The following is a 26,247-nucleotide window of genomic DNA, read 5'->3' on the forward strand; positions in this document are numbered from 1 at the left end:
TCACTAGTGTCATTATCTTTGTTCTTTAAAGGGGTGAAATTCTATATTTGAGGATATCCGCTTCTTCTTCTTCATTTGTTATGCAAAAATGCCTGATCCCCGTTTTCAATTGGAGATATCTTGTCTCTGTCTGCCTTTGACCAAAGTATTTTTCAGCTACATCTGCAGGACAAAACAAAGACTTTTATTTCTGTTCGTTTTACGTGGAAGGGAGCTCATCTACACAGCATTGGTGGATCTGTTTTTCTTAATAATACACCAAAATGAAAATATCAACCTCAAAAATAGACTGATTTATATCTTTATTTTTTTTACACTGATCGTCAACAAAGTTACAATGAATTCAACTTAACAACTTTGATAAGTCAAAAAACAGAAGGAAAAAAGGGATGTCAGGAAAATGCCAAATATTATCTTGGTCCTGTCCCATTGACAGTCCAAACACTACTCACATGAATCAAATCATGTACAGTAGTCATATTATTATAACAAGGTATTATATGTAATATGAGTCACATCTCATCAACAAACAAGAAAAATAAACATGAACACATTATTTTTAAAAAAAATCTGAAATTTAGAATGTTTAATTTATCACATTGTTTGATTCAACATAATCATACACTAAATTAGACTAAACAATTTCAATAAATTAACGTTATTAAACATTTACGGTTTTATTTTTATTTGCTCTGCCTCTGGAGATACGATCTGCAACCTCAGAGGAAGTTTTTAAATCTCAACTTAAGAACCAATTATGATTGATGCCCACCTCATATTTTGTATTGTCCTGGCTGGTGGTGATACGAGGGAGAAGGACGATTTGAGATGAGTGAGCAGACCAGCATCTGGACCTGAAGCATGTCAACGCCTGCATCGACCACCCAGCAGAGATAGATGGCTGCGTCGTTGCTGTTATGGACTTTTTGGACTATGTTACAGCTTGAGGCGTCGCTGCTGTCCTGCACTTTCTGGACAAATTTGCAACATGTTACCTATTGTTCTCTTTTATTGATCTTAACAATGTTTGTGTACTGTGACTCAATGCTAAATCTATTGCACCCTGGTCATCCTGGAAGGGGGATTACCACTTGCGAGGCCCCTTCTCAAGGTTTCTTTTGCTTACAATTTTAGTTGAAGCTTTTCTAGTCACATTTTACCACTGGGAAACGCTACCTTAATTTTTTTAATGGCCCATAATAAATAGCCACAATAATCATTGCACTAATACACTTTATGGTGCCCAGTTTAGGTGTAGCATTAGCCTGTCCTCTTAGGCACCACCCATAGGGGGAGATGACGCTTTCTAGGACAATGCCAGACAAACTAATCCCGGCTGCCATTGAACACGAGGAAAAAAAATGCAATGGCAAAGAAATACAATGGCAAACGAAACCACCACAGTGTCAGAATCATTTTAAAGCAAACTTCATGTAAAACATTTATATTTCAAGCACTTCATTATAAATTCAAGCACATTTCAAACCTTCAGAACACATTAAAATTTAGGCATTCTAAAAGGATTTCAAGCAATTGTACTAACGGTTTTATTTAAGGATCATACCCCCATCATAAATTCTAACATTGTGTGTTAGACTGATGTCTTCACCCTTAACCAATTAACGTGACATCTCGAACATCCTTATAGGATATACCATTGAATGAAACGAGTCATGTTACTTCTGTTTCCCGTGTCGACGCCTCAACTTTAGTTGTGTGGTTGCTTTGACCAAGAAGTCGAGTTTGGAACAATATTTTGTGATACTCGTTGCTGTAAGGTCGATACTTGAATCTGTTTAAATTTTGTCGTCCTAATGATCTAGAACAGGGGTGGCCAACGTGGTCCTCGAGAGCCCCATGTTCTGCATGTGTTTGGAGTTTCTCTGCTCCAATAAAAGGGATTCCAATCACCTGGAACATTATTAAGCTCTCACAAAGCCTGCTAACAAGCTGAAAATTGGCATCACCTGTGATGGAGCAGAGAAACCTCCAAAATATGCAGGACATGCGGCTCTCGAGGTTTGGCCACCCCTGATGTAGAAGATTAGTGATTACATAAATGTATTTCCAAATACAGTCCTCTTGTAATGACCTGCCAGCAAACTACCTCGCTCTATACTTTTATCCATTCCAGGCAACATGTTCATTTGCATATATTTTATGACAGTGTAAAATGAATGGCAAACATGTAGATGCTCATTTGTTGAAGTATCAAGTTACCTCCCAAAATAAAATATAATAAATATTCTATGTCTCGAAGGGTCTCACTTACAAATAAAAACAATAAAATTCAATTTAAAAAAAAGAATCACATTTTTACACCCGACCAAAGAAAAAGTGTCAGATTCTCTACCTTTTTTTTCTTTTAGAGCTCCAATCCATCACTACTTTTACTCTGACCCGAACACTTGTGTTTTTGAACCTGCTGTTTGCTGGAGAAACTTTTGCCACAAGTGGTGCATGGAAAAGGTCTCTCTCCGGTGTGTGTTCGTTGGTGCGTTTTCAGATTCCCGCTTTGAGAGAATCTTTGGCCACAAACAGCACAGGCAAAAGCCTTTTCTCCACTGTGAATTGTTGCATGTCTCGTCAAATGGCCTTTGACGGAAAATCTTTTACTACAAATTAAGCAGGCAAACGATTTTACTCCAGTGTGCGTTACTTTATGCTTTTCCAAACTTGAGGCTGTGGAATAACTTTTCCCACATTCCGAGCAGGGGAAAGGTTTCTCTCCAGTATGTGTTCTTGCATGTCTTTTTAAATCACCCTTTAAAGCAAATCTTTTACCACACACTGAGCAGACAAAAGGTTTTTCTCCTGTGTGTGTTCTTGAGTGGTATCTTAAAAGGGATGGGGAGATGAATGCTTTACCACATGTTGAGCAAATGAAGGGCTTTTTACCACTGTGTACTCTCATGTGTCGCTTTAAATAATGCATCGATTTCATCTTTTTCTTACACTCAGCATTTTTGTCATGGTCATTATAATCGTCATCTACTTCAGCCTCGTCATAACAATAGTCCTCATCATTCTTGTCATCGCCGTCACCAGAATCATCATCATCAGTTTCTGTAAAGTTGGACATTTCATCATGACGTGTTTGTGACAGCTCACAGGGCACCGCTTCCCCTTCAGTCTTCAGGTCATGGCTTGAGTTGCTGCTTGGAGGCTCCAGCCATCTGTTTACTTCACTCCCAACTGTGTCATTATCTCCACTCTTAAAAGCGGAGAAACTCGTGTAGATTTTCTGCCACCTGATTTTTTTAATGTGATTAGAGCTTACCTCCTCTTTTTTACTTTGGGGAAAATTTGGCTTCATCTGCCTGGGACCAAGGTATTTTTCACCGACATCTGCAGAAGAAGACAACAAACACTTTGATTAATGTTTGTTGGCTTTTGGGGGGTGGCGGGGTCTCATCTCCACTACAAAGGTGGAAATTTTTAATTTTTTGGTTCTTTATAAAGGTGGGGTGCATCGTTTGAGGCGTCCTTAAAAAGTTGAAAGTAGAATATTTTCTCTATTAAGTATCTGTTAACAAAATCCAACAAAGTTCAACAAGCATTTATAATTATTTTTCTACCGCGCCTATCTCCTTTTTTCTTACCATTACCAAAGGTATTACGGAACACATTAGGCTGGAGCAAAGGAGGCGGGGGATTGAAAGGGGGTATGATTTTGTGCTTGCAATTTCAGGTACTGTAGATGGAAAGTGGTGAAAGTAAGAAAATAACTGTTTCAAACACAGTCCGAACCCCAACCCAAACCTCAAAAAGATGAAAAAAAGAAGAGTTTATTTGAGCGCGTCTAAGAAATGCATGTACTTGCACGTGCCACACAAGGAGCTTGACAGCTTGACACAAGGAGCTTGACATTGTATTTAAGCCAAAGGCATCAGCAAGTGGAAATTCCGTACAAAACCTTTATTAATGCACAAAATGATTTTTTTTTATATATTTCTAGTCAAAAGACAACGAGGGAAAAATTTGACATCTACTGAACAGTACCTTTAAAGGTACAGTGTGTATTATTTAGCGCTTTCTGGAGGTGAAAAACCCCCATTCATTAAAAAAAAAAAAGTGATTTAAAAAGATAAACAAAAATGCATAAACTATCATTTAAACATACTTTCATTTAGAATACTCATTAGGTCAATAAATGTGTATTATTTTGATATAATATGAGCCTCACATAGGGGAGCTAAAAAATCTAGTGCAAAAGAAGCAAAATCTAGTGGTCAAACATTTCACGTTGTTCCTTTAGAGACGCTTCATTTTATACAGCCCTTTGAATTCGTAGATCCGACAAAGCGCCAAGCCACACCCATCATAGGTATGGTATCCATGTATCACACGCGGAGCAAATAGGGCGGTTGTAACAACAGTGAGCGACTCTTAAGATGAAAAAAATCCACTTCCTCTTTCTACTTCGTATGTAATCATACAGTCCGCTCAGAACGTTTTTATTCTTTAATGTCTTGTGCATCCATTTAATATAGTTAGTGTGAAGAGGCGTTCTGTTTCTTTTGAAATTGAAGTGGAATAAGCAAGCCTCGGCCGAGTCATACCTAAGGCTTACAACATTGGTACTCATTGCCTCCCTGCTTGGCGCTCGGCATTATGGGTTGGAATTGGGGGGTTTACTCACCTAATGACTCCCAAACACAGCAGTTGGGTCTAAAATGGCGGCTACATCGGCTCGCTATAGTTTAACTGTGCGGGTCAGATGTATCGACATTTCGTTCTGTGTGCATGGGTACAAGAATGACAATATAAGTAAATTCTTCTTCTTATCCTCAGTAGGGTCGCAGGGGTGCTGGAGCCCATCCCAGCCATCTTCGGGGGCAGTGGCCAGGGGACACCCTGAACTGGTTTCCAGCCAGTCGCAGGGCACACAAGGACAGACAACTCACTCGCTCATTCACACCGAGGGACAACTAGAACCGGCCAATTAACCTGACATGCTTGTTTTTAGAATGTGGGAGGGAACCGGAGGAATTCCCCTGCAAGCACAGGGAGAACATGCAAACTCCACGCAGGAAGGCTGGTTGCTGGATTTGACCCGATGACCTTAGAACTGTGCCGCGGACTTGCTAACCACTCATCAACCGCCTAGAAATGGTTAAGTCCATTTGATTTCTTTCACTTGGCTAGTGTCTCATGCGGCATAGTAGTGGAGTCTGAAGGCTTTGGTGTATCACCGTGAGAGTATGCTATACAGTGGTTAAGTTAGACAACTATTTTACCATCCAGTACCATGACTTTTTCATCAGCAGACATTAGTGCTCTTTTTAGCTGCATTGAATCAAATGCAACGATGATCAGTCTAGCTTAATTGTTTTCCTAATGCAAGCTATGTGTGTGGTCATCCTCCCTGCACCAGCATGAACATTCACAGTTGTTTCTTTAAAAAGCACCATGTTCAGGTAACTATGAAGAAATACACAAAACCACCTCCTAATATTGAATACAGTTGAAGCGTTATGAGATTTTCACAAATGTGACGTGACACTCCTTGTGTGCTGAATGACCCTAAATCACTTTATAGGAAATTAAAAACGGATAAAAGGAAGGCAGCCAGACACTGTGGGTGCTCAGCATCCCCTAAGCTCTGAACCTCAAATCGCCCCTGGTCCATCGTTTTCATCGAATTGTATGGCCATTTCTGATAATAATATCAAAACGGGAACGTTTACTCCTTTTATTTATCTGGTTTTGTGTATATAGCTGCACATACCTGCTTTATTGAGCAAAACGCAAGACTCCTTGCACGTTGCTTCCTGCAGAAGGGCTTGGTGCTCGCTCTCTTCTTTTATTGCACAAACCCCGTTGGGGTATCGGGAAAGTGTGCTTTGCTAACATCCCCTCACGGCAAATCCATTAAATTGCTTAGCTAATGCTAACAGCTAGCAAAACGATCGGAGCTTAACCGAGGCGAAAAGTCTCAAAAAGCATGTTTTCCTATGAGCGTAGATGAAACAAATAGAGTTGGGGATTCAGTTCGATCGGGAGTCAAATGTTCATCAAAACCTGTTCGCGGTGCTCGTGTGCGATGTGTTAAGCGGAGACGGGCGGAAGTGGAAAAACAAGAGGAATGCGAAGGTGCGTTAGGTCATGAAGCAGTGCGCACTTTGTTCCACCTCAGATGTTAGGAAACACCCGACTGACGCGTTTAAAGCGTTTCGGTGCAACAATAATTATCTTAGGATGGAACGTAAGAAGAAATGCCAGTGATGGAGAAACCTAAGCCTAGTGAATCATTGCGTTTACCTGAAGCAGTTCAGTCGAAATGGATCTGTGTTTCGAAAATTGTGACATTAATCGATGTGTGGGATCAATGGTTGAGTCACTCTCAGTGACGTTTGAAGGGGTATAGTGTTTTAAGAAAACTGTTGTGTTGGTTTGCTTGTGCTAAATGTCACTTTGATGGTGGGAGTTGGATAAAGTAACATGGACGGGGATTGATTTCGTTCATGAATTTTGGTTAAAAACAAACAAATTAGCAGCAATATATTGCGTTTTGGGGACATCTATGCCCTCATAGGGTAAAAAGATACTTCATTCCTTGAAAAAAACCATCATGATTACAATAAATGGGAAATTATATGAACTCTAAATTGAACTACTTGTAGGTCAATAAATTTGTATTTATTTTACATAATACGAGGCTTGTCTGGAGGGAGCTAAAATAATTGTCCCCCATCTTGCTGCTAAAATACCCAAAAAACAAAAGCCTTGTGAAAGAAAGGGCAAAACTAAAGAAGAAAAATGGTGCAGTTTGGTCACTTTTACTCTGTAATTTGTAATCTTCCTTGTGCTTTTTAGCTCTCATTTTCAGTTGCTCTTCACAATACAGCGACATCTAGTGGGCAAAGATGACACACTATTACCATATTTTCCACACTATAGGGCGCACCTAAAAGCCTTTTTTTTTTTTTTCGAAAGCTGACCTAGGGGGGGGTGATTTTGTAAGGTTTATTGTTCTATATCCTTTATCAATTATCCATTATCCGCTATTGATCAAACCATAACACGCTACCAAGCCAAGGGGCCGAGACACATGCTCTCAGCCAAGAGGCTGTGTCAAGGTCCTAGCCACAGAGCCAAGCAGCGATCAGTGCGATTATAATACCATGCGCCTTATACTGGACTGTCTCAGAAAATTAGAATATTGTGATAAAGTTCTTTATTTTCTGTAATGCAATTAAAAAAACAAAAATGTCATACATTCTGGATTCATTACACATCAACTGAACTATTTCAAGCCTTTTATTATTTTAATATTGCTGAATTTGGCTTACAGCTTAAGAAAACTCAAAAATCCTATCTCAAAATATTAGAATATCATGAAAAAGTATACAAGTAGGCTATTCAACTAATCACCTGAATCATCTAATTAACTCGAAACACCTTGCGAGGTTTCCTGAGCCTTAAAAACACTCATCTTGGTTCAGTAAACTAAATCTCAAGTATGGGGAAGACTGCTGATCTGACTGCTGTCCAGAGGACCATCATTGATACCCTCCATCAGGAGGGTAAGACACAAAAAGAAATTTCTCAAAGAGCAGGCTGTTCACAGAGTGCAGTTTCAAAGCATATCCACAAAAAGTCTGTTGGAAGGGAAAAATGTGGCCGGAAACGCTGCACAACCAAGAGAGATGACCGCAGCCTTAACAAAATTGTGAAGAAGAGCCGCTTCCAGAATTTGGGGGAGCTTCAAAGACAGTGGGCTGAAGATGGAGTCCAGGTATCAAAAGCCACAGTTCACAGACGTGTCCGGGAAATGGGCTACAATAGCCGTATTCCCATGGTCAAGCCACTTCTGAACTCAAGACAACGGAAGAAGCGTCTGACTTGGGCTATGGAGAAGAAGCACTGGAAAGTTGCAGAGTGGTCCAAAGTCCTCTTTTCAGACGAAAGCAAGTTTTGCATTTCATTTGGAAGTCAAGGCGCCAGAGTCTGGAGAAAGGCTGGAGAGGAGCAAAATCCAAGTTGCTTGAAATCCAGTGTGAAGTTCCCACAGTCAGCAATGGTTTGGGGAGCCATGTCAGCTGCTGGTGTTGGTCCACTGTGTTTCATCAAGTCCAGAGTAAATGCAACTGTGTACCAAGAGATTTTAGAGCACTACATGCTTCCATCTGCTGAAAAGCTCTATGGAGATGAGGATTTCATTTTCCAGCATGATCTGGCACCTGCCCACAGTGCCAAAACCACCAGTAACTGGTGCACTGACCATGGCATCACAGTCCTTGATTGGCCTGCTAATTCCCCTGACCTGAACCCCATCGAGAATTTGTGGGGTATAGTTAAGAAGAAGATGAAAGACACCAGACCTACAAATGCAAATGAGCTGAAGGCCACTATCGAAGCATCCTGGGCATCAATAACACCTCAGCAATGCCACAGGCTGATTGCCTCCATGCCACGCCGGATTGATGCAGTAATCCGTGCAAAAGGATTCCCAACCAAGTACTGAGTGCATCAATGGACATTTTCAAATGTTTGATTTAGTTTTGCTGTTATAAAATTATTTTTTTACTTGGTCTGAGGAAATATTCTAATATTTTGAGATAGGATTTTTGAGTTTTTTCAGCTGTAAGCCAAAATAGATAGATAGATAGATAGATAGATAGATAGATAGATAGATAGATAGATACTTTATTCATCCCCTAAGGGAAATTCACATTTCCAGCAGCATCCCTGACCCGAGAACATACAATAATAAAGCCAAAAGAATACAATATACAAATACCCAGTGTGACGTGCATGTTATATAGAGTAACTAAATAGTGCTACACAGAACACATAATGCAGTAAGATTCGGTAATATCCAATGTAGGTGGTGTGGTTTAATATTTTAAATCAGCAATATTCAAATAATAAAAGGCTTGAAATAGCATCCCTGACCCGAGAACATACAATAATAAAGCCAAAAGAATACAATATACAAATACCCAGTGTGACGTGCATGTTATATAGAGTAACTAAATAGTGCTACACAGAACACATAATGCAGTAAGATTCGGTAATATCCAATGTAGGTGGTGTGGTTTAATATTTTAAATCAGCAATATTCAAATAATAAAAGGCTTGAAATAGCATCCCTGACCCGAGAACATACAATAATAAAGCCAAAAGAATACAATATACAAATACCCAGTGTGACGTGCATGTTATATAGAGTAACTAAATAGTGCTACACAGAACACATAATGCAGTAAGATTCGGTAATATCCAATGTAGGTGGTGTGGTTTAATATTTTAAATCAGCAATATTCAAATAATAAAAGGCTTGAAATAGTTCAGTTGATGTGTAATGAATCCACAATGTATGACATTTTTGTTTTTTTAATTGCATTACAGAAAATAAAGAACTTTATCATAATATTCTAATTTTCTGAGACAGTCCAGTATATGGATCAATATTGAGTCGCAAGGTCTCACAACTTAGGCAAGCAGCCTCTGACTAAATTTTCCCCCGTAGGCAAAGTATTCCGCGGTGTATGCTGGGATGAATATATATATATATATATGTATGTATATATATACATATTTATCAGCATTTCATTTCCTGACCAATGTGTCAATATCATTTGAATCGGTCACTATTGGCTAAACTTATTTGGAGGTGAAGGAGGTGGGGCCTTATTTGCATTTACAGGCTCACATAGGCTAAAGCGGGGTAAAACAAAGCCTGCAATTGGACGAAAAAAATTTGACTGGCAACTTAGGTTGCTCTACGGCCTGCAGACATTTTTTACTAGTCTGTATTTGTAAACAGGAATTATGAAGCTGAACAGACAGCTAGCAACAAGCAACATCCATCAATTTTTCTTTTTTTGTCGGCATTATTGCGTGTTTTGGGGTATGTAAATATTTTACACAGTTAGATTTACTACACTCACGGATGTAAGAGGACCATGGTTGCGTATTATTATTGAATGTGATGGCTGCAAGACAACTTTGGTGAGCTACCCTGGCTTTATATTTTACCAGTATCCTGTTTCAGACCGATCTTGTTTCCTGTGGTTTAGTGGTTAGCACATTCACCTATCGAGCGAAAGGTCCCCGGTTTGATAAACGGGTGGAAACATGTTGGCCAGGAGAGAGATGGGCGAGAGAAACACCACAGGAAATAGTGCCCCTACGACCCTAGCGTTTAAGGGATCCAACCAACCAACTAACCAGATTACACTTAACTTTCTAGACAAAGACAGCTTGCATCATGTCGTCGCTAGGCCCATGAACAACTTCAAAATAAGAGCATGGCAATTGATTTTTAAGGGCGGCAGTAGCTCAGGAGGTAAAGCGCTCGTCTCTGGGATCAAGAGGTCGCAGGTTTAAGTCCCGGCTCCTCTGTGTTATTTGTCACTGAATCCTTAATGCTAACGCTGCTATCGGTGTGAGAATTGGTAAGTGTGAAGCACATTGTAAAGCGCTTTGGGTTGTCTTTATTGACTTAAAAAGCGCTATATAAATGCAGATAATTTACATCTTGATGTTTCTGTGATGAGTCTATTTTTAAATTCAATTCAATTCAAAGTGTTTATTGTCATATATGCACAGTAAAGAACCAAGTTTCCCTGCACAATGAAATTCTTACTTTGCTGTCCACACAGTTTCCAGAAAAAAGATAATAGAAATTAAGAAATGGTTGCCATCTCTTGAATTCCAAGAGTTTAACCTTGCTAATGATATATGGAATGACGCACTTGAGTAATTGGTAAAATCGCACAGACACTGTGTCTGTACGTTTCTGAGACATGTATTTGCTCCTTTGCAAGCTGTCGGAATGTTAAGGGGTTAATAAGTTTGACTGAACTATCTGACTGTTCCTACTGTAGTGCCTTATAGTCCCGTGCGCCTTATAGTGCATAAAATACGCTACTTATGGGGCTGAACAGACAGCTAGCAACAAGCAACATCCATCAATTTTTCTTTTAGGACCGAACATCAAGACCAAAAGAAAAACATTTACAGAAATTGTATGATGTGTATCATTCCATGTGTGGTGTGAGTAAAGCTCTATACAAGCAAATGCAAATAAAAATGTAAATTAATCTAGTGTTGAATCATTCTGCTTTGTTCATTATGACTTAACGCAGGGGTCGTGAACCTCTTTGACCCAGAGCCCAAAAAAGCAAAAAACTAATTTTTCAGCTTTTTTTTTCACTGTGTGACATTTGATTATTTGATCAAATTTATGAAACGGTCTTAATGCCAGAGCCTTTGTCCTATATCAATAGAAATGTACTGTTCCACCTAAAATCTTTCTCCCAACTGCAGGGACCTAAAAGTGCTATGGCTCATTTTGACCATTATTTTTGTCCTAAATAATGGTTTTAAAACAAGGTGTGAGCGAAGTTCCTTTTCTAAATGTCACAAAATACTGCAAACGAGAAGGATATAAACACATTTAAAGAGAAGCGAGTGCTTGCCCTATGTGTGCATAGCTCCGCCCATCCTGAACTTTTACCAAATCTCCGGGTGCTTAGCTGACATTTATGGGTGCTAACAGTTTGTTTTGTGGGTTTTCATCATAAAGCGATTCAAAAGTAAACATATTTTGTTTTATGAGCTTCCATATAAAATATTTCTCAGTAATGTACAGTCAAAATGGGGTATGTTGGTGTGACACTGTGAAGACTGTGCTCTCTACATACTGGACCAAACCCAAAGCAAATTTGGAGTGGCTTTGGCTTTCAATGGTTCACGATTGTCTCTGCCAAGTTTACATTTGCAACAGTACAGGAAAAAAATCAACGGTCTCATTTTTTTCTCTGATACAGTTCTTTACTCATGTAAAGAACTGTATTTGGCTCGCAAGCCATAGGTTCCCGACCCCTGCTTAACATGGGTAAAAGCTTATATTGAAGGACCTTGCCCATATCATTAATTTCAAAATTTTTGTATTTGACAAAAGACTTTACCCCAACACATTGACTTGACATGCCCAACCTCACTATGCTTCATATCCTGGACATGTGATATGCCTTTGGATGAAACGAGACATCACCATTACGTCTAGTGTGTCAATTTTGAGCAAGAGATTGCTGAATATGTTTCATGGGACAAAGCGAAATTTTGGAACAATGTTTTGTGGTACTGCTTTGAACGTGACATTACTAGAAAATACTCTTATAGAAGATTAGTGTTTGCATTAATCAATTTCCAAATAACCAAACCAAACCCCCAAAAAGATCCAAAAAGTAAGAATCAAATCAAGTGCGTCTAAGAATTTCACATACTTGCACACGCAACAAACGGAGCTGCAATGGTGATTTCAGACAGAAGATGGTGTCAGCAAGTGGAATATATTTAAGTAACGGGCACCACCTTTAATTGTCTGCTATATCTTGCTGCTGCATGTACCCCAAAAAAATTAGCAAAAGGCTTGGGCAAAAAAAAAAAAATTGTTTAAAAATGGTGTGGTTGGTCACTTTAAGTCTCCGTAGTTTGCATTCTTCGTTGTACTTTGTCACACTCGTTTTTATTTGCACTTCAATATGGTGACATGTCTATCTATCTACCCTGGTCATATCCCTCGAGAAGGGTGACTGACAGCAAGACAAACACATACAAAAACAAAGATAATAAAAAAAAGGAAGAAGTAGCAAAACACACACACAAAAATGTTTGGACCATGGCCAACCCAAATGCCCAAACACCCAAACAAGTTAGGCACCTCGGCACCTAAGTTGGTCATGATTTCATCCCTCCAGATGAAACGGGACACAAGAAAGCGGCCATGTCACTCGGGTCAGGGTGACACAACACACTCCTTTGTTCAACAGCGGGGCCCGACAGCTTTCACTAGTTTACCCCTGCCGCATCTTACGGCTGCCCTGCCCATCCCTTAGAACGCGTCCAAATAAAGTCCTCTAGTTATGATCTGCAAGCAAACTACCTCACTCTGCTTTTCTCCATTCTACGCATCAACGTTCCTTACATATATTTTATCACAGTGTTACAGGAATGACAAAAATGTGGATGTTAATTTATTTAGGTATCATTTTACCTCCCAAATGAAAGTTTACTACAACAAATGTTCAATCACTAAAATGATTGACTTACAGATAGAAAAACAATAGAATTCAATGAAAACTCAGATTTTTTCACCTGACCAAAAAAAGTGTCAGATCCTCAACCATTTTTTCTTTTAGAGCTTCAGTCAATCATTACTTTTACTCTGACCCGAACACTTGTGTTTTTGAACCTGCTGCTTGCTGGAGAAACTTTTGCCACAAGTGGTGCATGAAAAAGGTTTCTCGCCAGTATGTGTCCGTTGGTGTGTTTTCAGATTCCCGCTTTGAGAGAATCTTTGACCACATACAGCACAGGCAAAAGCCCTTTCTCCGCTGTGTGTGGTTGCATGTCTCATCAAATGGCCTTTGTCATAAAACCTTTTACTACAAATTAAGCAGGCAAACGATTTTACTCCAATGTGTGTTAATTTGTGCTTTTCTAAACTTGAGCCTGTGGAATAACTTTTGCCACATTCTAAGCAAGGGAAAGGTTTCTCTCCAGTATGTGTTCTAGCATGTCCTTTTAAATCACCCTTTAAAGCAAACCTTTTATCACATACTGAGCAGACAAAAGGTTTTTCTCCGGTGTGTGTTTTTGAGTGTTGTTTCAAAATGGATAAGGAAGTGAATGCTTTACCACATGTTGAGCAGATGAAGGGTTTTTCACCAGTGTGTACTCTCATGTGTGTCTTTAAATAATACTTAGATTTAACTTTTTTTTTACACTCAGAGCATTCAAAGAGTTTGGCTTTGTAATTGTCGTAATCATTTATACGATCATCATCATTCTTGTCATCGCCATCACCCAAATCATCATCATCAGTGTCCTCAAAGTTAGACATTTCATTATGATTTGTTTGTGACAGTCCACAAGGGTCTGCTTCACCTTCAGTTTTCAAATATTTTCTCGAGTTGCATCTTGGAGGCTCCATCGTTCTGTTTGCTTCACTCTTACCGATGGCATTATCTTCACTCTTTAAAAGAGCAAATGTCAATAAAGACGCGTGTACATCTTCCACTTAATTTTTTTATGCAAATAGGGCCTACCTCCTCCTTTATAATTTGTGGACATTTTGGCTCCATCTGCTTAGGACCAAGGTACCAAAATCTGCAGGACAAGACGACAAAAGCTTATAGTTTTGTTAGTTTGTTTTGGTCGGGAGTTCAAATCCACGGCAAATGTGGCTAGTTTTTTTTCTTCTCTTTAAATACTACATCACAATGAAACGATTTCAATCAAAACATGATAGTTCTTATCAAAAAATGAGCTAAAATGCATCAAATAGACGTGCATTTATAGGTAGGATAAGACTCAAGTGTTCTTAAAATGTTTATAATTAAATATTTACTTTTTTAAGAATGTCAAAACAATGCCCAACTGAGTTCAAAGAGCCTTTATATTCTTCCCACCGCTCCTCACTGTTTTTTTAATCTTACTTTTATCATCAGTGTTCTGGCCTGAAAGCATATTACACTGGAGAGAATGATGCAGGGGTGATGAGAGAAGGAGAATGATAACACGCGCATTGTCACGGTTTTCTTTAATTCCAGAATGAAAATGGTGAAAGTAAGAAAATTATTGTTTCAAATACAGTCCAAATGCCAAACCAAACCCCCAAAAAGATCCAAAAAGTAAGAATCAAATCAAGTGCGTCTAAGAATTTCACATACTTGCACACGCAACAAACGGAGCACAAAAACAAAGATAATTAAAAAAAAAGGAAGAAGTAGCAAAACACACACACAAAAATGTTTGGACCATGGCCAACCCAAATGCCCAAACACCCAAACAAGTTAGGCACCTCGGCACCTAAGTTGGTCATGATTTTATCCCTCCAGATGAAACGGGACACAAGAAAGCGGCCATGTCACTCGGGTCAGGGTGACACAACACACTCCTTTGTTCAACAGCGGGGCCCGACAGCTTTCACTAGTTTACCCCTGCCGCATCTTACGGCTGCCCTGCCCATCCCTTAGAACGCGTCCAAACATCCCACTATCCTTTTACAACACCTCTTTACTCATTCCTATCACCAACAAGAGCTCTAGCTTCCACTTTATTTATATAGGGCGACATATAGTGGTGGGCAGCACGGTGGCGCAGTGGTTAGCACAGTTCATGTCTTGGGAACCTCCTGCGTGGGTTCAAATCCAGCTCCAGACTTCCTGTGCGGAGTTTGTATGTTCTCCCCATGTTTGCGTGGGTTTCCTCCGGGCACTCCGGTGTCCTCCCACATTCCAAAAACATGCATTTCAGGTGAATTGGCCGGTCCAAATTGTCCCTAGGTGTTAATGAGCGAGTTGTCTGTCCCTGTGTGCCCTGCGATTGGCTGGCAACCAGTTCAGGGTGTCCCCTGCCCACTGCTTGCTGGGATGGGCTCCAGCACCCCCGCGACCCTACTGAGGATAAGCGGTGTAGCTAATGAGATGAGACATATAGTGGTCAAATATTAGTGTCCGTTTTAAGACACTTATTTTTCATACAGACCTTTAGGTTGCATGTAGAAGTACTGTCCAGATCGATTTTAATCTGATTATTCATCTGTTAAATGTTATCACAACGGGAATGCTAACTCCTTATATTTATAGTGTGAATAAAGCGGCACATACCTGCTTTATTTGGAAAAAAAAGGCTCCTTGCACACTGCTTCCTGCAGTCGAGCTTTTTCACTCGCTTTATTTTATTGCACACACCCCATTGCTTGCAAACATTTCCACGCGACAAATCCAGTAGAGTACTGTAAATTGCTTTGCTAATGCTAACCTAACGGCTAGCAAATCGGACAAAGCTTAGTCGAAGAAGATTCGACAACCATCGATAGGCGTTCATCTAAGAGCATAAATGTTACAAATTACGATTTGGAGTGGCGGATTCAGAAATCGAATTGGATTCAAATTCCGTTAGCGGGGCGGAGTTCTAATGTTAAACGCAGAAACGAACGGAAGTTCGGTGAAAAGCTTGCGCAATTTACGGCATAAACAAGTCGTGGTTGCAGTTCCGTTTTTTCCGTGTACGCCACGTTTTACGGCACATACCATAACCTTTTCCGGCATCAAGGGGCCACCCTTCGACATACGGCGCCGCGTAATTTTTGACATAAAATAGCTGCGTTTATACATTCAGTCGAATAATTTAATCTTTCTTCCGAAAATCAACCCGGTGATATCACAGTAACAGCTTAGTAATAACCTATGATACTTTAGAAATGCATATCAAAATGGAAAAGTTGCTCTGAGCTTGTGAATGATAAAGACCCCTGCTATTGAACTTTTATGGAAAGATCTGTAAGAAAAAGCCGCGCATGCAATCACCATCAAACCTTGAGGAACTTGGGCTGCTTTGTGAGAAAGAATGGGCAATTATTTGTTCTACGATGTGCACGAACTTACAAGACATGCAAACCCCAAAAGAATTGTGGTCGTGATAGCAAAAGAAAGGGGGCAATAGTGTATATATCACAATATAAAGTGTTTCTTATCACGATTGTGTCTCACGTGTGGTTAATTCTTAGAAAGTATTTCGACTTTTTTAGCTATAAGTGTAACGGGTGTAATAATGACTTTTGTTTTATTGAAATTCCTGCTGAAATATATTGCATAGTTTTTGTGTAAGTGTCCTGCAATGATGAGTCCAACAGTGTCACCTGCTGGTATGGGGTAAGGTTTGATTTTGGCTTTTGACATGTGACCGGAAGGCGGGGTTTGTTGGCAGTCTAACAGCGTGCTGTCAATGGTAAGACACGATCCTTTTGGTGCTCCGCAAAAAGTTAATTTTAAACATTAAAACCACAGCTGACATATCTCCCAACATGCACGGTAATGTGATTGATGTTGTCAAGCTGTTTGGATTTATTTTCGTTTTGTTCTGTCGCCAATTATGCTAACTTTGCCGGACGTTGCATGTTGTGCTAAAATGCTAATTCCCCTTATAGTGTTGAAAGCCAGCAAAGGAGCTAACCACGTGTTGTGTGTGACTCGTTTATTTGTAGGTAAATTGTACCCGTTTTTATACTAATTGTTATTATTTCTATTTTCTCATTTATATAAAAAGAATCATGTTGGTTAAAAAAAAAGAAAAGAAAAATATGTTGAATTCATTGTTAACGTTAAAAAAACACTATACAATCTCTTGTTAAAAGTATTTTGTTAAAATAGATGTAAAAATGTATTGTGACGGTTGATATTCTAAAATGTATTTTATGTATACTGAAAAGAAAGCTAGTTGATATATTTAAGGCAGTCTACAGCACGCTGCTAACGTGTTGAAAGCCAGCAGAGGAGCTAACCACGTGTTGTGTGTGACTCATTCATTTGCAGCAACTGTAATAAAAACCTCATCATCCAGTCCAGCGTGAATGTGGATCTTTGGTGGGACGGGTACACCGCGGTTACATAAGCTTGAAGCTGGAATTATGAAAATATGTCAAAAAGTTTTTGGGCAATACTTTTGCAAAGCAATTTAGAATAGTGCAATGTCTGGCCAGTGTCTAATAAGTCATTAAAAATAAATACGTCATTGTATCATTACAATAAACTCAGTGGAAGACAATTTGCCCTTTCACAAAGCAAAAATATACAATCAAAAATAAACACCACGATAATATTTGGAAACATTATTCAGGTTAAAGCCCAAGTGTGTAATATTTGACCACTAGATGGTACTATTGTCTAATGTGAACAAAACCCAGTGCCACACCAAGGAGCCAGACAGTAGACAAACATGGCTGCGACCTTAGGTAATGATTCCACTATGTAAAATGAATACATATTCCTTAACTTGCAGTTTTTTTAAACAAAAATTAACATTGGTATGATAGTTCATGTATTTTTTTCTAGTATTAAAATCAACGTTTTTTTCTGAGTGACAGTTTTTTTGTAACATTAGGAGGCAATAAATTGACTCACTGTCCGTTTAAACAAAAACAAAAATAATGTTTTTTTGAAAATGGAATAACCTTGACATTGGTCTATACTGGTACGTTGGTCGTATATTGGTACATCACTCCCTGATAATGGATATGATCAGCCGTTTTGAATTAGCTGCTCCATAAACGCATCTGACCGAAGAAAAACTGTCAGATTCTCAACCCGTTTATTCTTTTAAAGCATCAATCACCACTTGTGTTCCGACCCTGACACTTGTGTTTCTGAACCTGCTGTTTGCTCGAGAACCTTTCAGCGCAAACTATACACGGAAATGGTTTCTCTCCAGTATGTTTTCTTTGGTGCATTATTAGATTATCACTTTGGGAGAATCTTTGACCACAAACAGAGCAGGAAAAAGGTTTTTCTCCGCTATGTGTTGTTGCATGTCTTGCCAAATGGCTCTTGTTGTAAGACCGTTTACTACAAATTGAGCGGGCAAATGATTTTTCGCCAGTGTGTATTTGTTTGTACTTCTGTATTGCTGAGCATGAATTAAAACTTTTGCCACGATCTGAGCAGAGGAAAGGTTTCTCTCCAGTGTGCGTTCTAGTGTGACTTTTTAGAACAGCAGTTCTTGTGATTGTTTTCCCACATGGTTTGCAGCAATAAGGCCTTTCTCCCGTGTGTGACTTCGTAAAATTGATGATGAAGAGAATGCTTTGCCACACGTTGAGCAGATGAACGTTTTTTCTCCTGTGTTTATTCTCATGTGTTCCTTCAAATAACAGTTCGATGCGTACTTTTTTCTACACTTGGAGCATTCAATGAGCGTGCCTTGGTGGTACTGGTTTTTGTTGTCTTCATGGTCATCATCATCCTTTTCTGCGTCCTCGTCATAAAAATGATCACCGTCATTCTTGACATCAACGTAACCTGAATCACCATCGGTGTCTGTAAAGTCCAACATTTCATCAGGATGTGTGTGAGACTGTTCGCAGGGGTTTGCATCACATTCAGTTTTTAAGTGTGGACTCGTGTTCCTGCTTGGATGCTCGACCCATTCATTCTCTTCTGTCTTACCAACGCAATTGGGTTCACTGTGGCACAAGGATAAATAATGAATTGTGGATATCTTCCTCTTCCGCTTGATATTTGATCATAAAAGAGCCGTCCTCTGCTTTCTTTTAAATTAGGGGATACTTTTCACCGACGTCTGTAGGACAAGAAGACAGTTTTATTTGGTTGGGTCAAAAAACATAGTGTAATTAGGAAAAATGCAATTATACAAACATCAGATTATCCTGTATAGTTAGACCATTTTATCTTAAATATTCACCATCACCAGGAGACTGCATATTTTCCATCCATCATCTGCACCACTTATCCTCAGTAGGGTCGCGGAGGTGCTGGAGCACATCCCAGGTGTCTTCGGGCAGTGGGCAGGGGACACCCCGAACTGGTTGCCAGCCAGTCGCAGGGCGCCACGCCATCTGCATCGTTTATCAAACAATTGATCATTTTGGGGCTCTGTCGATAAATTCCTGACATGTGGGGTACTAGGGAAAACAGCAAGCTGCTCTTTTCTGCAGCACATGCGCTGTAAATACAAAACACTTCAATAGCATCTGAAAACATTTCTGACGCCCATAAGGTTGGATAAATTAGTTGATGTGTTTAGCAACATTATTCGTATGTGTAATTCATAAAAGAAGCAAAGAGGAGGATCGATGGAACTTTATTTGATATTTACAGTGTACTCATGATAGTTTGACTTCTTCACTCACAAATCAAGCAAATTCCTTAATTTTTACATCTGAATTGACGGCAAAGAAAGTTACACGTGACAGTTCCCATTATGTATCATTGGTCATTCCAGTCACTGGAGTTCCCTGTAATCCTCGAGGAACGTGGACAAGCAAATGAAATTTGGTGTGATGCTGTGGCAAGTGGCAGCCACAGATAACAGAAAAAGGATAATTCTATTTATTGCCATCTGGCCCTATTCTTCAGCCATGACGTTTGCTACGAGCTCTTCTAAAGCAGTACTGTAACTACTTGTGCTTTTAACAGACAAAAGTTAGGGACTAAAATAATCTCATCTCATTAGCTGCACCGCTTATCCTCAGTATGGTGGCGGGGGTGCTGGAGCCCATCCCAGCAATCATCGGGCAGGGGAAACCCTGAACTGGTTGCCAGCCAATCGCAGGGCACACAGGGACAGACAACTCACTCGCTCATTCACACCTAGGGACAATTTGGACCGGCCAATCCACCTAAAATGCATGTCTTTGGAATGTGGGAGGAAACCAGAGTGCCCGGAGGAAACCCACGCAAGCACGTATATCTTATTTCATCATGAAAAATATATTAAGAAAGTTAAGTTTTTTTCTGACACTGATCAAAATGACTTAAAAATTATTACATTCAGCATTTCTTTTCAACAAGTACTGTTACTGAAGCCCAAACATTTGTGTTTCTGAACCTGCTGTTTACTAGAAAATCTTTTCTCACAAATTGTGCAGGGAAAGGGTTTCTCTCCTGTGTGTGTTCTTTGATGTGTTTTCAGATTACCCCTTTGAGAGAATCTTTGGCCGCAAACGGAACAAGGAAATGCCTTTTCGCCGCTGTGTATAACCACGTGTCTTGCTAAATGTCCCCTTGCATAGAATCTTTTACCACAAATTAAGCAGGCATGTGGTTTTTCTCCCGTGTGAATTTGTTTGTGCTTGAGTAAACTTCCGCTTGCGGTAAAAGTCTTGCCACATTCTGAGCAAGAATAAGGTCTCTCGCCAGTGTGTATTCTTGCGTGATTTACTAGAACTCCCTTTAAGGCAAAAGCTTTGCCACAAACCGTGCAGATGTAAGGCTTTTCTCCGGTGTGTTTTAATATGTGAGCTTTTAAACGTGCCTTTAAGTAGAATGCTTTACCACAAAACGAGCAGATGAAGGGGTCTTCTCCCTCGTGCATTGATATGTGACTATTCAAATACCAATTTGATTTGTATCTTTTCCCACAATAAAAACATTCATAGCCTTCATTTTTGTTGTAATTGTTATCATCGTCATTTTCGTCATCATCTTCGTCCTCGTCATCTTCTTCCTCGTCATCTTCGTCCTCATCATCGTCCTCTTCACCATAATCGTCGACATTTTTGTCCTTCTCAAAACCAACGATCTTATCAGTGCCTGCCAAATCTTGGGTGCTTTTGTGATGCGCTTGTGATTTTCCGTAAGTGTCTTCAACACCTCCTGAAGTCAAATGTTTGCTTGAACCACTGCTTGGAAGCTCTGCTCGTTCCTTTTCTCCTTTACTCTTCGAAGGAATAATGGTTGATGATGACAGGTCTATATCCTCCTTTCCCTCTTGTGTGTTGCAAAAGGGTTCCTCCCACTCCTCCTCCTTAATTTGAACAGAACCTTTCCAAGGGCTTTCCTTCCCAGGATTTTCACCAAAATCTGCCAAAAAAAGAAACCAAGCAAATACATTTAGTTTCACTATATTAATGTTTACTTTGAAGGTGGGCGAAGATTACAGGTTTTAAAAATGTCATAGAAATCCAAGTGCAAGGTCAAAGACTTCAAAGACTGATGTTCTTTGTATGTTTTCCAGAAAGGCTACTTACACTGTACACACAAGGAAGCGTTTGTGCCAATTACATACATGAACCTTCCAGTATTGATGGGTGCCTCAACGACTAATGCTTTTTCGCAGTGAATTGAGTTGTCTTTTTTTGTAGTTGATAACCATGTAGTAAACATTCTGTGCAACGAGATTAGACAAGGCACTTCAGGTTAAACATGTAATAACGACTTCAGAGGAATAAAAGAAAATTATCAGAATAAAAGGCAGGAAAAACCTTACAAAGCATTGCTTAAAGACTGGCCTAAAGAATTTGTGAATGAAAAGTCAAGTCAAGTCATTTTTATTTGTATAGCCCTTAATCACAAAGAGTCTCAAAGGGCTTCACAGGTTATTACACACTATTTTTTTCAGACTATTATTAATAGTGCATCGTAACAATAGTGCAATGAAAAGAAATTAAATAATAATTTTCAGCAATCTCATCTCATCAGCTGCACCACTTATCCTCAGTAGAGTCGCGGGGGTGCTGGAGCCCATCCCAGCAATCATCGGGCAGAAGGCAGGGGACACCCTGAACTGGTTGCCAGCCAATCGCAGGGCACACGGGGACAGACAACTCACTCGCTCAGTCACACCTAGGGACAATTTGGACCGGCCAATTCACCTGAAATGCATGTTTTTGGAATGTGGGAGGAAACCGGAGTGCCCGGAGGAAACCCACGCAAGCACGGGGAGAACATACAAACTCCGCACAGTAAGGCCGGGACCTGGATTTGAACCCACGCAGGAGGTTCCCACGACCTCAGAACTGTGCCGCACAGGCGCTAACCACTGCGCCGCCGTGCTGCCCAGTAACCAGGTAAATATTTTCACTATTTTGTACAATAACAATAAATAAGACCAGCAAAAATAGAATAAAAAAGTCGTGTGATGATGGCTGGCAACCACTGGGTTGATTGACAGAAGAAATTGGACTTGTTATTTGCTTATGGAATGCTTACATGAATATTTTGTTTGTTTGTTTGTACATGATTCAATTGTTTGTTTGTTTGTACATGATTCAAATTGAATCTTTTCTTCCGGCGCCGTCACGAATGGCAGCCACTCCAGCAGCTCCCGTGTTATTTTCGATTGTTCTCGATTGTTCTCAGCTCAGGGATGCTGCTGGAAATGTGAATTTCCCTTCGGGGATGAACAAAGTATCTATCTATCTATCTATCCATCTATTGTCATTGATATCAACGTTGTGAAACATTGCATGCAACAATGTTGAATATGGAACTCCAGAGTATAATTGTAATAAAGACTTTAAAGAGAAACATAAGATGAAAGACTGTCAAGATAAATAGGCAAAAGTATTTACAAAATAGTGCTTAGAGACTGGTCTGTTATAATCATATGATCAATCAAAATGCATCATAACAGCAGTGAAATGAAAAGAAGTGCAAATAACAAAAAATATTTCGCGGCAGCAAAAACACAATTCTTAAATAGGTCGCAAGATACATGTTTTCTCAGTTTTGCATGCTTGTTGTTAATGGTAGTGATGGCCCTGGGGAAGAAACTGTCTTTGAGCCTGTTTGTCCTTGTTTTAATGAACCACACGGCAACACACACATAGTTGCACTTCATGCAGTTACTGATGCACACATTCACTCACTCACTCACTCACTCACTCACTCACTCACTCACTCACGTGAACACAAGTTCCGTGCAGTGACTGTGTTTTGTATAAGTTTTGTCTGATATGTTATGATGTTATTTTGTGTAATATAGCCACACAAACACACTCTCTTCACAGTTTTGTTTTTCACAGAGTTCAAAGAATGCAGCAGACGTTTATAGGGCTGTATGCTGTATTTTTAATACATTTGCACCAGGTGTACGTGTGTAAAACTGTATTGTTTTATTTAAAAAATGATTGTTACTTGTCCCCGTCTAATGCAGCTATTCTTATATAGTCAGAGAGAATGTTTTGCATTATTTCATAAATGTATGCCAGAATAAGTGCGAGATTGGTCTTAAATTTCAATGGCTGTGGTCTTGTAAAGGTCTTACATTTGACTGAAAAAATCATGGGGAACCCAGTTATAAACATATATCAAATAACATATTGACATGACCGTTATAAGTAAGGCGGAACTTGGAGGCTAGATGCTGTTTTAAAGAATTTACACACGTTGAAATCTTAAAGGAAAAATATAATTTAAAAAAAAAATCAATAATCATTTCATTATCGTAATCGTACCTACTGAATTGTAGTGAAAATAACAATTTCTACACACAGCACTCTATTGCTTGATTAATTGGTAATTTTTCATTTGGGAGATTGGGGTTCAACCCTCACTCAGTCCGTAAACATACATTTTACATACCTACCAGTTAGATAGGCAAAGTTTAACCTTATGTGGGGTACGTTTGAGCAATCTGCATTTGATGTCATTTAATATTGAAATATGTTGTGTTTTCCTACCAGAAATGTAAACAGAACATCCTCAACAAATCTCATTAACATCCTTATTACATTCAGTTTTTATATAGTATTATGTGCTTATTTAAATATATTGAATAATATAATACGAATGCAAAAAATGATTTTATTGCAGTGACGTAGTGAGGTTTGTGTCTGGTGAGGCACAGTCAGTATTCAGTCATTCATAATTTGATTGGCAGAGCAAGAAAGCAATTTCTAAACTGTAGGGGGAAAAAAGGTTCTCTTTTATTCACCTTTCACTTAACACTTAGACTAGTTCTTCAAGCACTACTTGGTAAATATTTTTATTATACCTCCTATGTCATTTTCCAATTGTTAAAGTTTTTATTATGTGTTTATCTTGTGTTTACTGGGATATCTAATCTCATTGCAAACAATGTTCAGTACGTGGTTATCAATCTATATTTTAACATATAAATAAAGTCTATAAGCTGCTCCTTTTGAATAGAGGCATCAATAGGTAATTCTCATGATAAAAATTCCATGAAACATGAAAAAGATTACTGGATGGCTCGACTTGCTTTTAGCTTGCTAAAATCATAATTATTTCGATTGTTTGGACCTGACGTGTAGCCTAAATCAGAATTTGTGGTCTCATCATCACCCACTGCCATGAGGCAAGATAATTGCAAGCCTCACTCTGCATCTGCAGAGGCTGAGCACAGTATTACATTACCTACTAATTGTATAAATAGTACCCATAATATGAGAAAATTCAGCAAATTTGAAAAATAAAAATCAAAACGTGTGAAGTTATAGGAGCTGTACGGAATTTGGAGGTCCATGCAAATATGAGCATTTCATAGACGTGCTTAAATAAACTATTTTTTTTCATATTTCCTGGGGTTGGGGTGGTGTTTGGACTCGAGTCAGGCCTTTTCTTACTTTAGCCAGAGATTAAAAAAAAAAACTGGGGAAGAGCATGACGTCACTCCCCAGCACTCCCCTAACCCCATTCCTCAAACGTTAAGTGATCTACCCAAACAGCACTGCTCTAAGTAAGATAAAAGCAGATAGGCACGGTAGAAATAAAACATAAGTGATCGTTGAACTCAGGTAAACATTGTTAACCACACACTTAAAAGAGAAAATATTTAACTTTCAACTTTGGAAAGACACCTCAAATGACGCACTCACTCTTTAAATTAGAAAGAATTTGCAAACTGAATGAATAAAACGGATTTTTTATCATCATATATGTCCATGAAGTCTGCACGTCACTTTTTTTGTTGTACAAACAAGGTCATCGAACTCGTCTTTGACTATTGAGTCTGTCAAGTTGGTTGCTTGCAGGGACTTTTGCCTACCAGCAGGTGTCAGTATAACAGTAGTTTTCGCATAGAACCAGTGTGCCGTTGTGGCAACACGGTGCGTGATGCCTAGCCGACCCATCGCCCCCTCCGATATTTACCCTTTATATTGTTAGATTTAATGCTTCGGTTCACGGGCGGATCATTTTATAAACATTTCCATCAAGCAGTCAAAACATGCTCGATTGATTCAACAATTAATAAGTAAAAGGGTACATACCAGCTTCCCGTGGAACAAAACCGGGCTCCTTGACAACTGCATCCGGCAGTTGGGGTTGTTTCCCGCACTCTTCTTTTACTAATTGGATTTCTTTCGACGACTCGGCTGTCGTTCTTGCAAACATTTCCAACGATAAGCCCAAAAAGTTGACTGTATTTTCGACCGTGTTGTTTATGCTAGCCAAAGCCAGACTAGCAAACGGGGCTAAATGGAGCTAAAACGAGAGCCTTTAACGAGTACCAAGACGAGGTTTTCCGCATGCAAATATGACCTGAACTACAATTCCATCCTATAAAATAGGGACACGCGTCTTACGTTGATGGTTTGAGTGCTAATAAGTGGCGAATAACTTTAGCTGTGCAAGTGTACTATTTGTTATACACGACGAGAACGGAAGTCTAAACGGAAAATAATTGCTTGGGTACGTTCGGAAATATACTCCGACAGCGCTCTGCTCTACTTGGAACGCAGGTAGTCATTAACCTTTTTGAAGCTGAGGTTTTTTTGTGTGTTACTGATTGGCGCAATAATAGGCCATTATTTTGATTTAAAAATTTGATATGATTAATTTTATTACCAGGGTTGGGAGGATTACTTTAAAAATGTAATCTAAATACCTGTTGAATATGTGATCAGCAACATTTTCATAATACTTTGCAGCAACGTATCTTGAATACCCTGTATTACTTTGGCGTACTCCAATACCAAATATGCTAACGATAGAAAACGAACTAAATATAAATAAAATTACTACA

General features: G+C 39.3%; 3 protein-coding genes across 4 annotated transcripts; all 3 read right to left on the reverse strand.

Moving 5' to 3' along the window:
* Window positions 1-285: 285 nt before the first annotated feature.
* On the reverse strand, window positions 286-15,986 carry LOC148374403 (uncharacterized). 2 transcript variants are annotated; one of them, XM_088335979.1, is made up of 5 exons: window positions 15,630-15,986; window positions 14,067-14,127; window positions 13,906-13,993; window positions 3,281-3,348; window positions 286-3,214 (listed from the first exon to the last, which is right to left on the reverse strand). In XM_088335979.1, the coding sequence occupies exons 2-5, from the start codon at window positions 14,100-14,102 to the stop codon at window positions 2,366-2,368; spliced, it is 1,041 nt and encodes a 346-aa protein (XP_088192105.1). In that variant the 5' UTR covers window positions 14,103-14,127; window positions 15,630-15,986; the 3' UTR covers window positions 286-2,365. The 2 variants fall into 2 exon arrangements, with proteins under 2 accessions (XP_088192105.1, XP_088192114.1); XM_088335988.1 differs by lacking the exons at window positions 13,906-13,993; window positions 14,067-14,127; window positions 15,630-15,986 and adding an exon at window positions 5,732-6,217.
* LOC148374404 (uncharacterized) lies at window positions 10,613-13,899 on the reverse strand. Its single transcript, XM_088336012.1, has one exon. It carries the CDS (start codon window positions 13,859-13,861, stop codon window positions 13,166-13,168), a length of 696 nt encoding a protein of 231 aa, XP_088192138.1. The 5' UTR covers window positions 13,862-13,899; the 3' UTR covers window positions 10,613-13,165.
* A 3,618-nt stretch (window positions 15,987-19,604) lies between the features above and the next one.
* Window positions 19,605-25,922, reverse strand: LOC148374405 (uncharacterized). The gene is made up of 2 exons (XM_088335967.1): window positions 25,493-25,922; window positions 19,605-21,341 (listed from the first exon to the last, which is right to left on the reverse strand). The coding sequence occupies exons 1-2, from the start codon at window positions 25,614-25,616 to the stop codon at window positions 20,323-20,325; spliced, it is 1,143 nt and encodes a 380-aa protein (XP_088192093.1). The 5' UTR covers window positions 25,617-25,922; the 3' UTR covers window positions 19,605-20,322.
* Window positions 25,923-26,247: the final 325 nt, after the last annotated feature.

Source organism: Urocampus carinirostris, chromosome 1, assembly GCF_059441175.1.
Source record: "Urocampus carinirostris isolate Australia breed hairy pipefish chromosome 1, RoL_Ucar_1.0, whole genome shotgun sequence".
Taxonomy (NCBI): Eukaryota; Metazoa; Chordata; class Actinopteri; order Syngnathiformes; family Syngnathidae; genus Urocampus; species Urocampus carinirostris.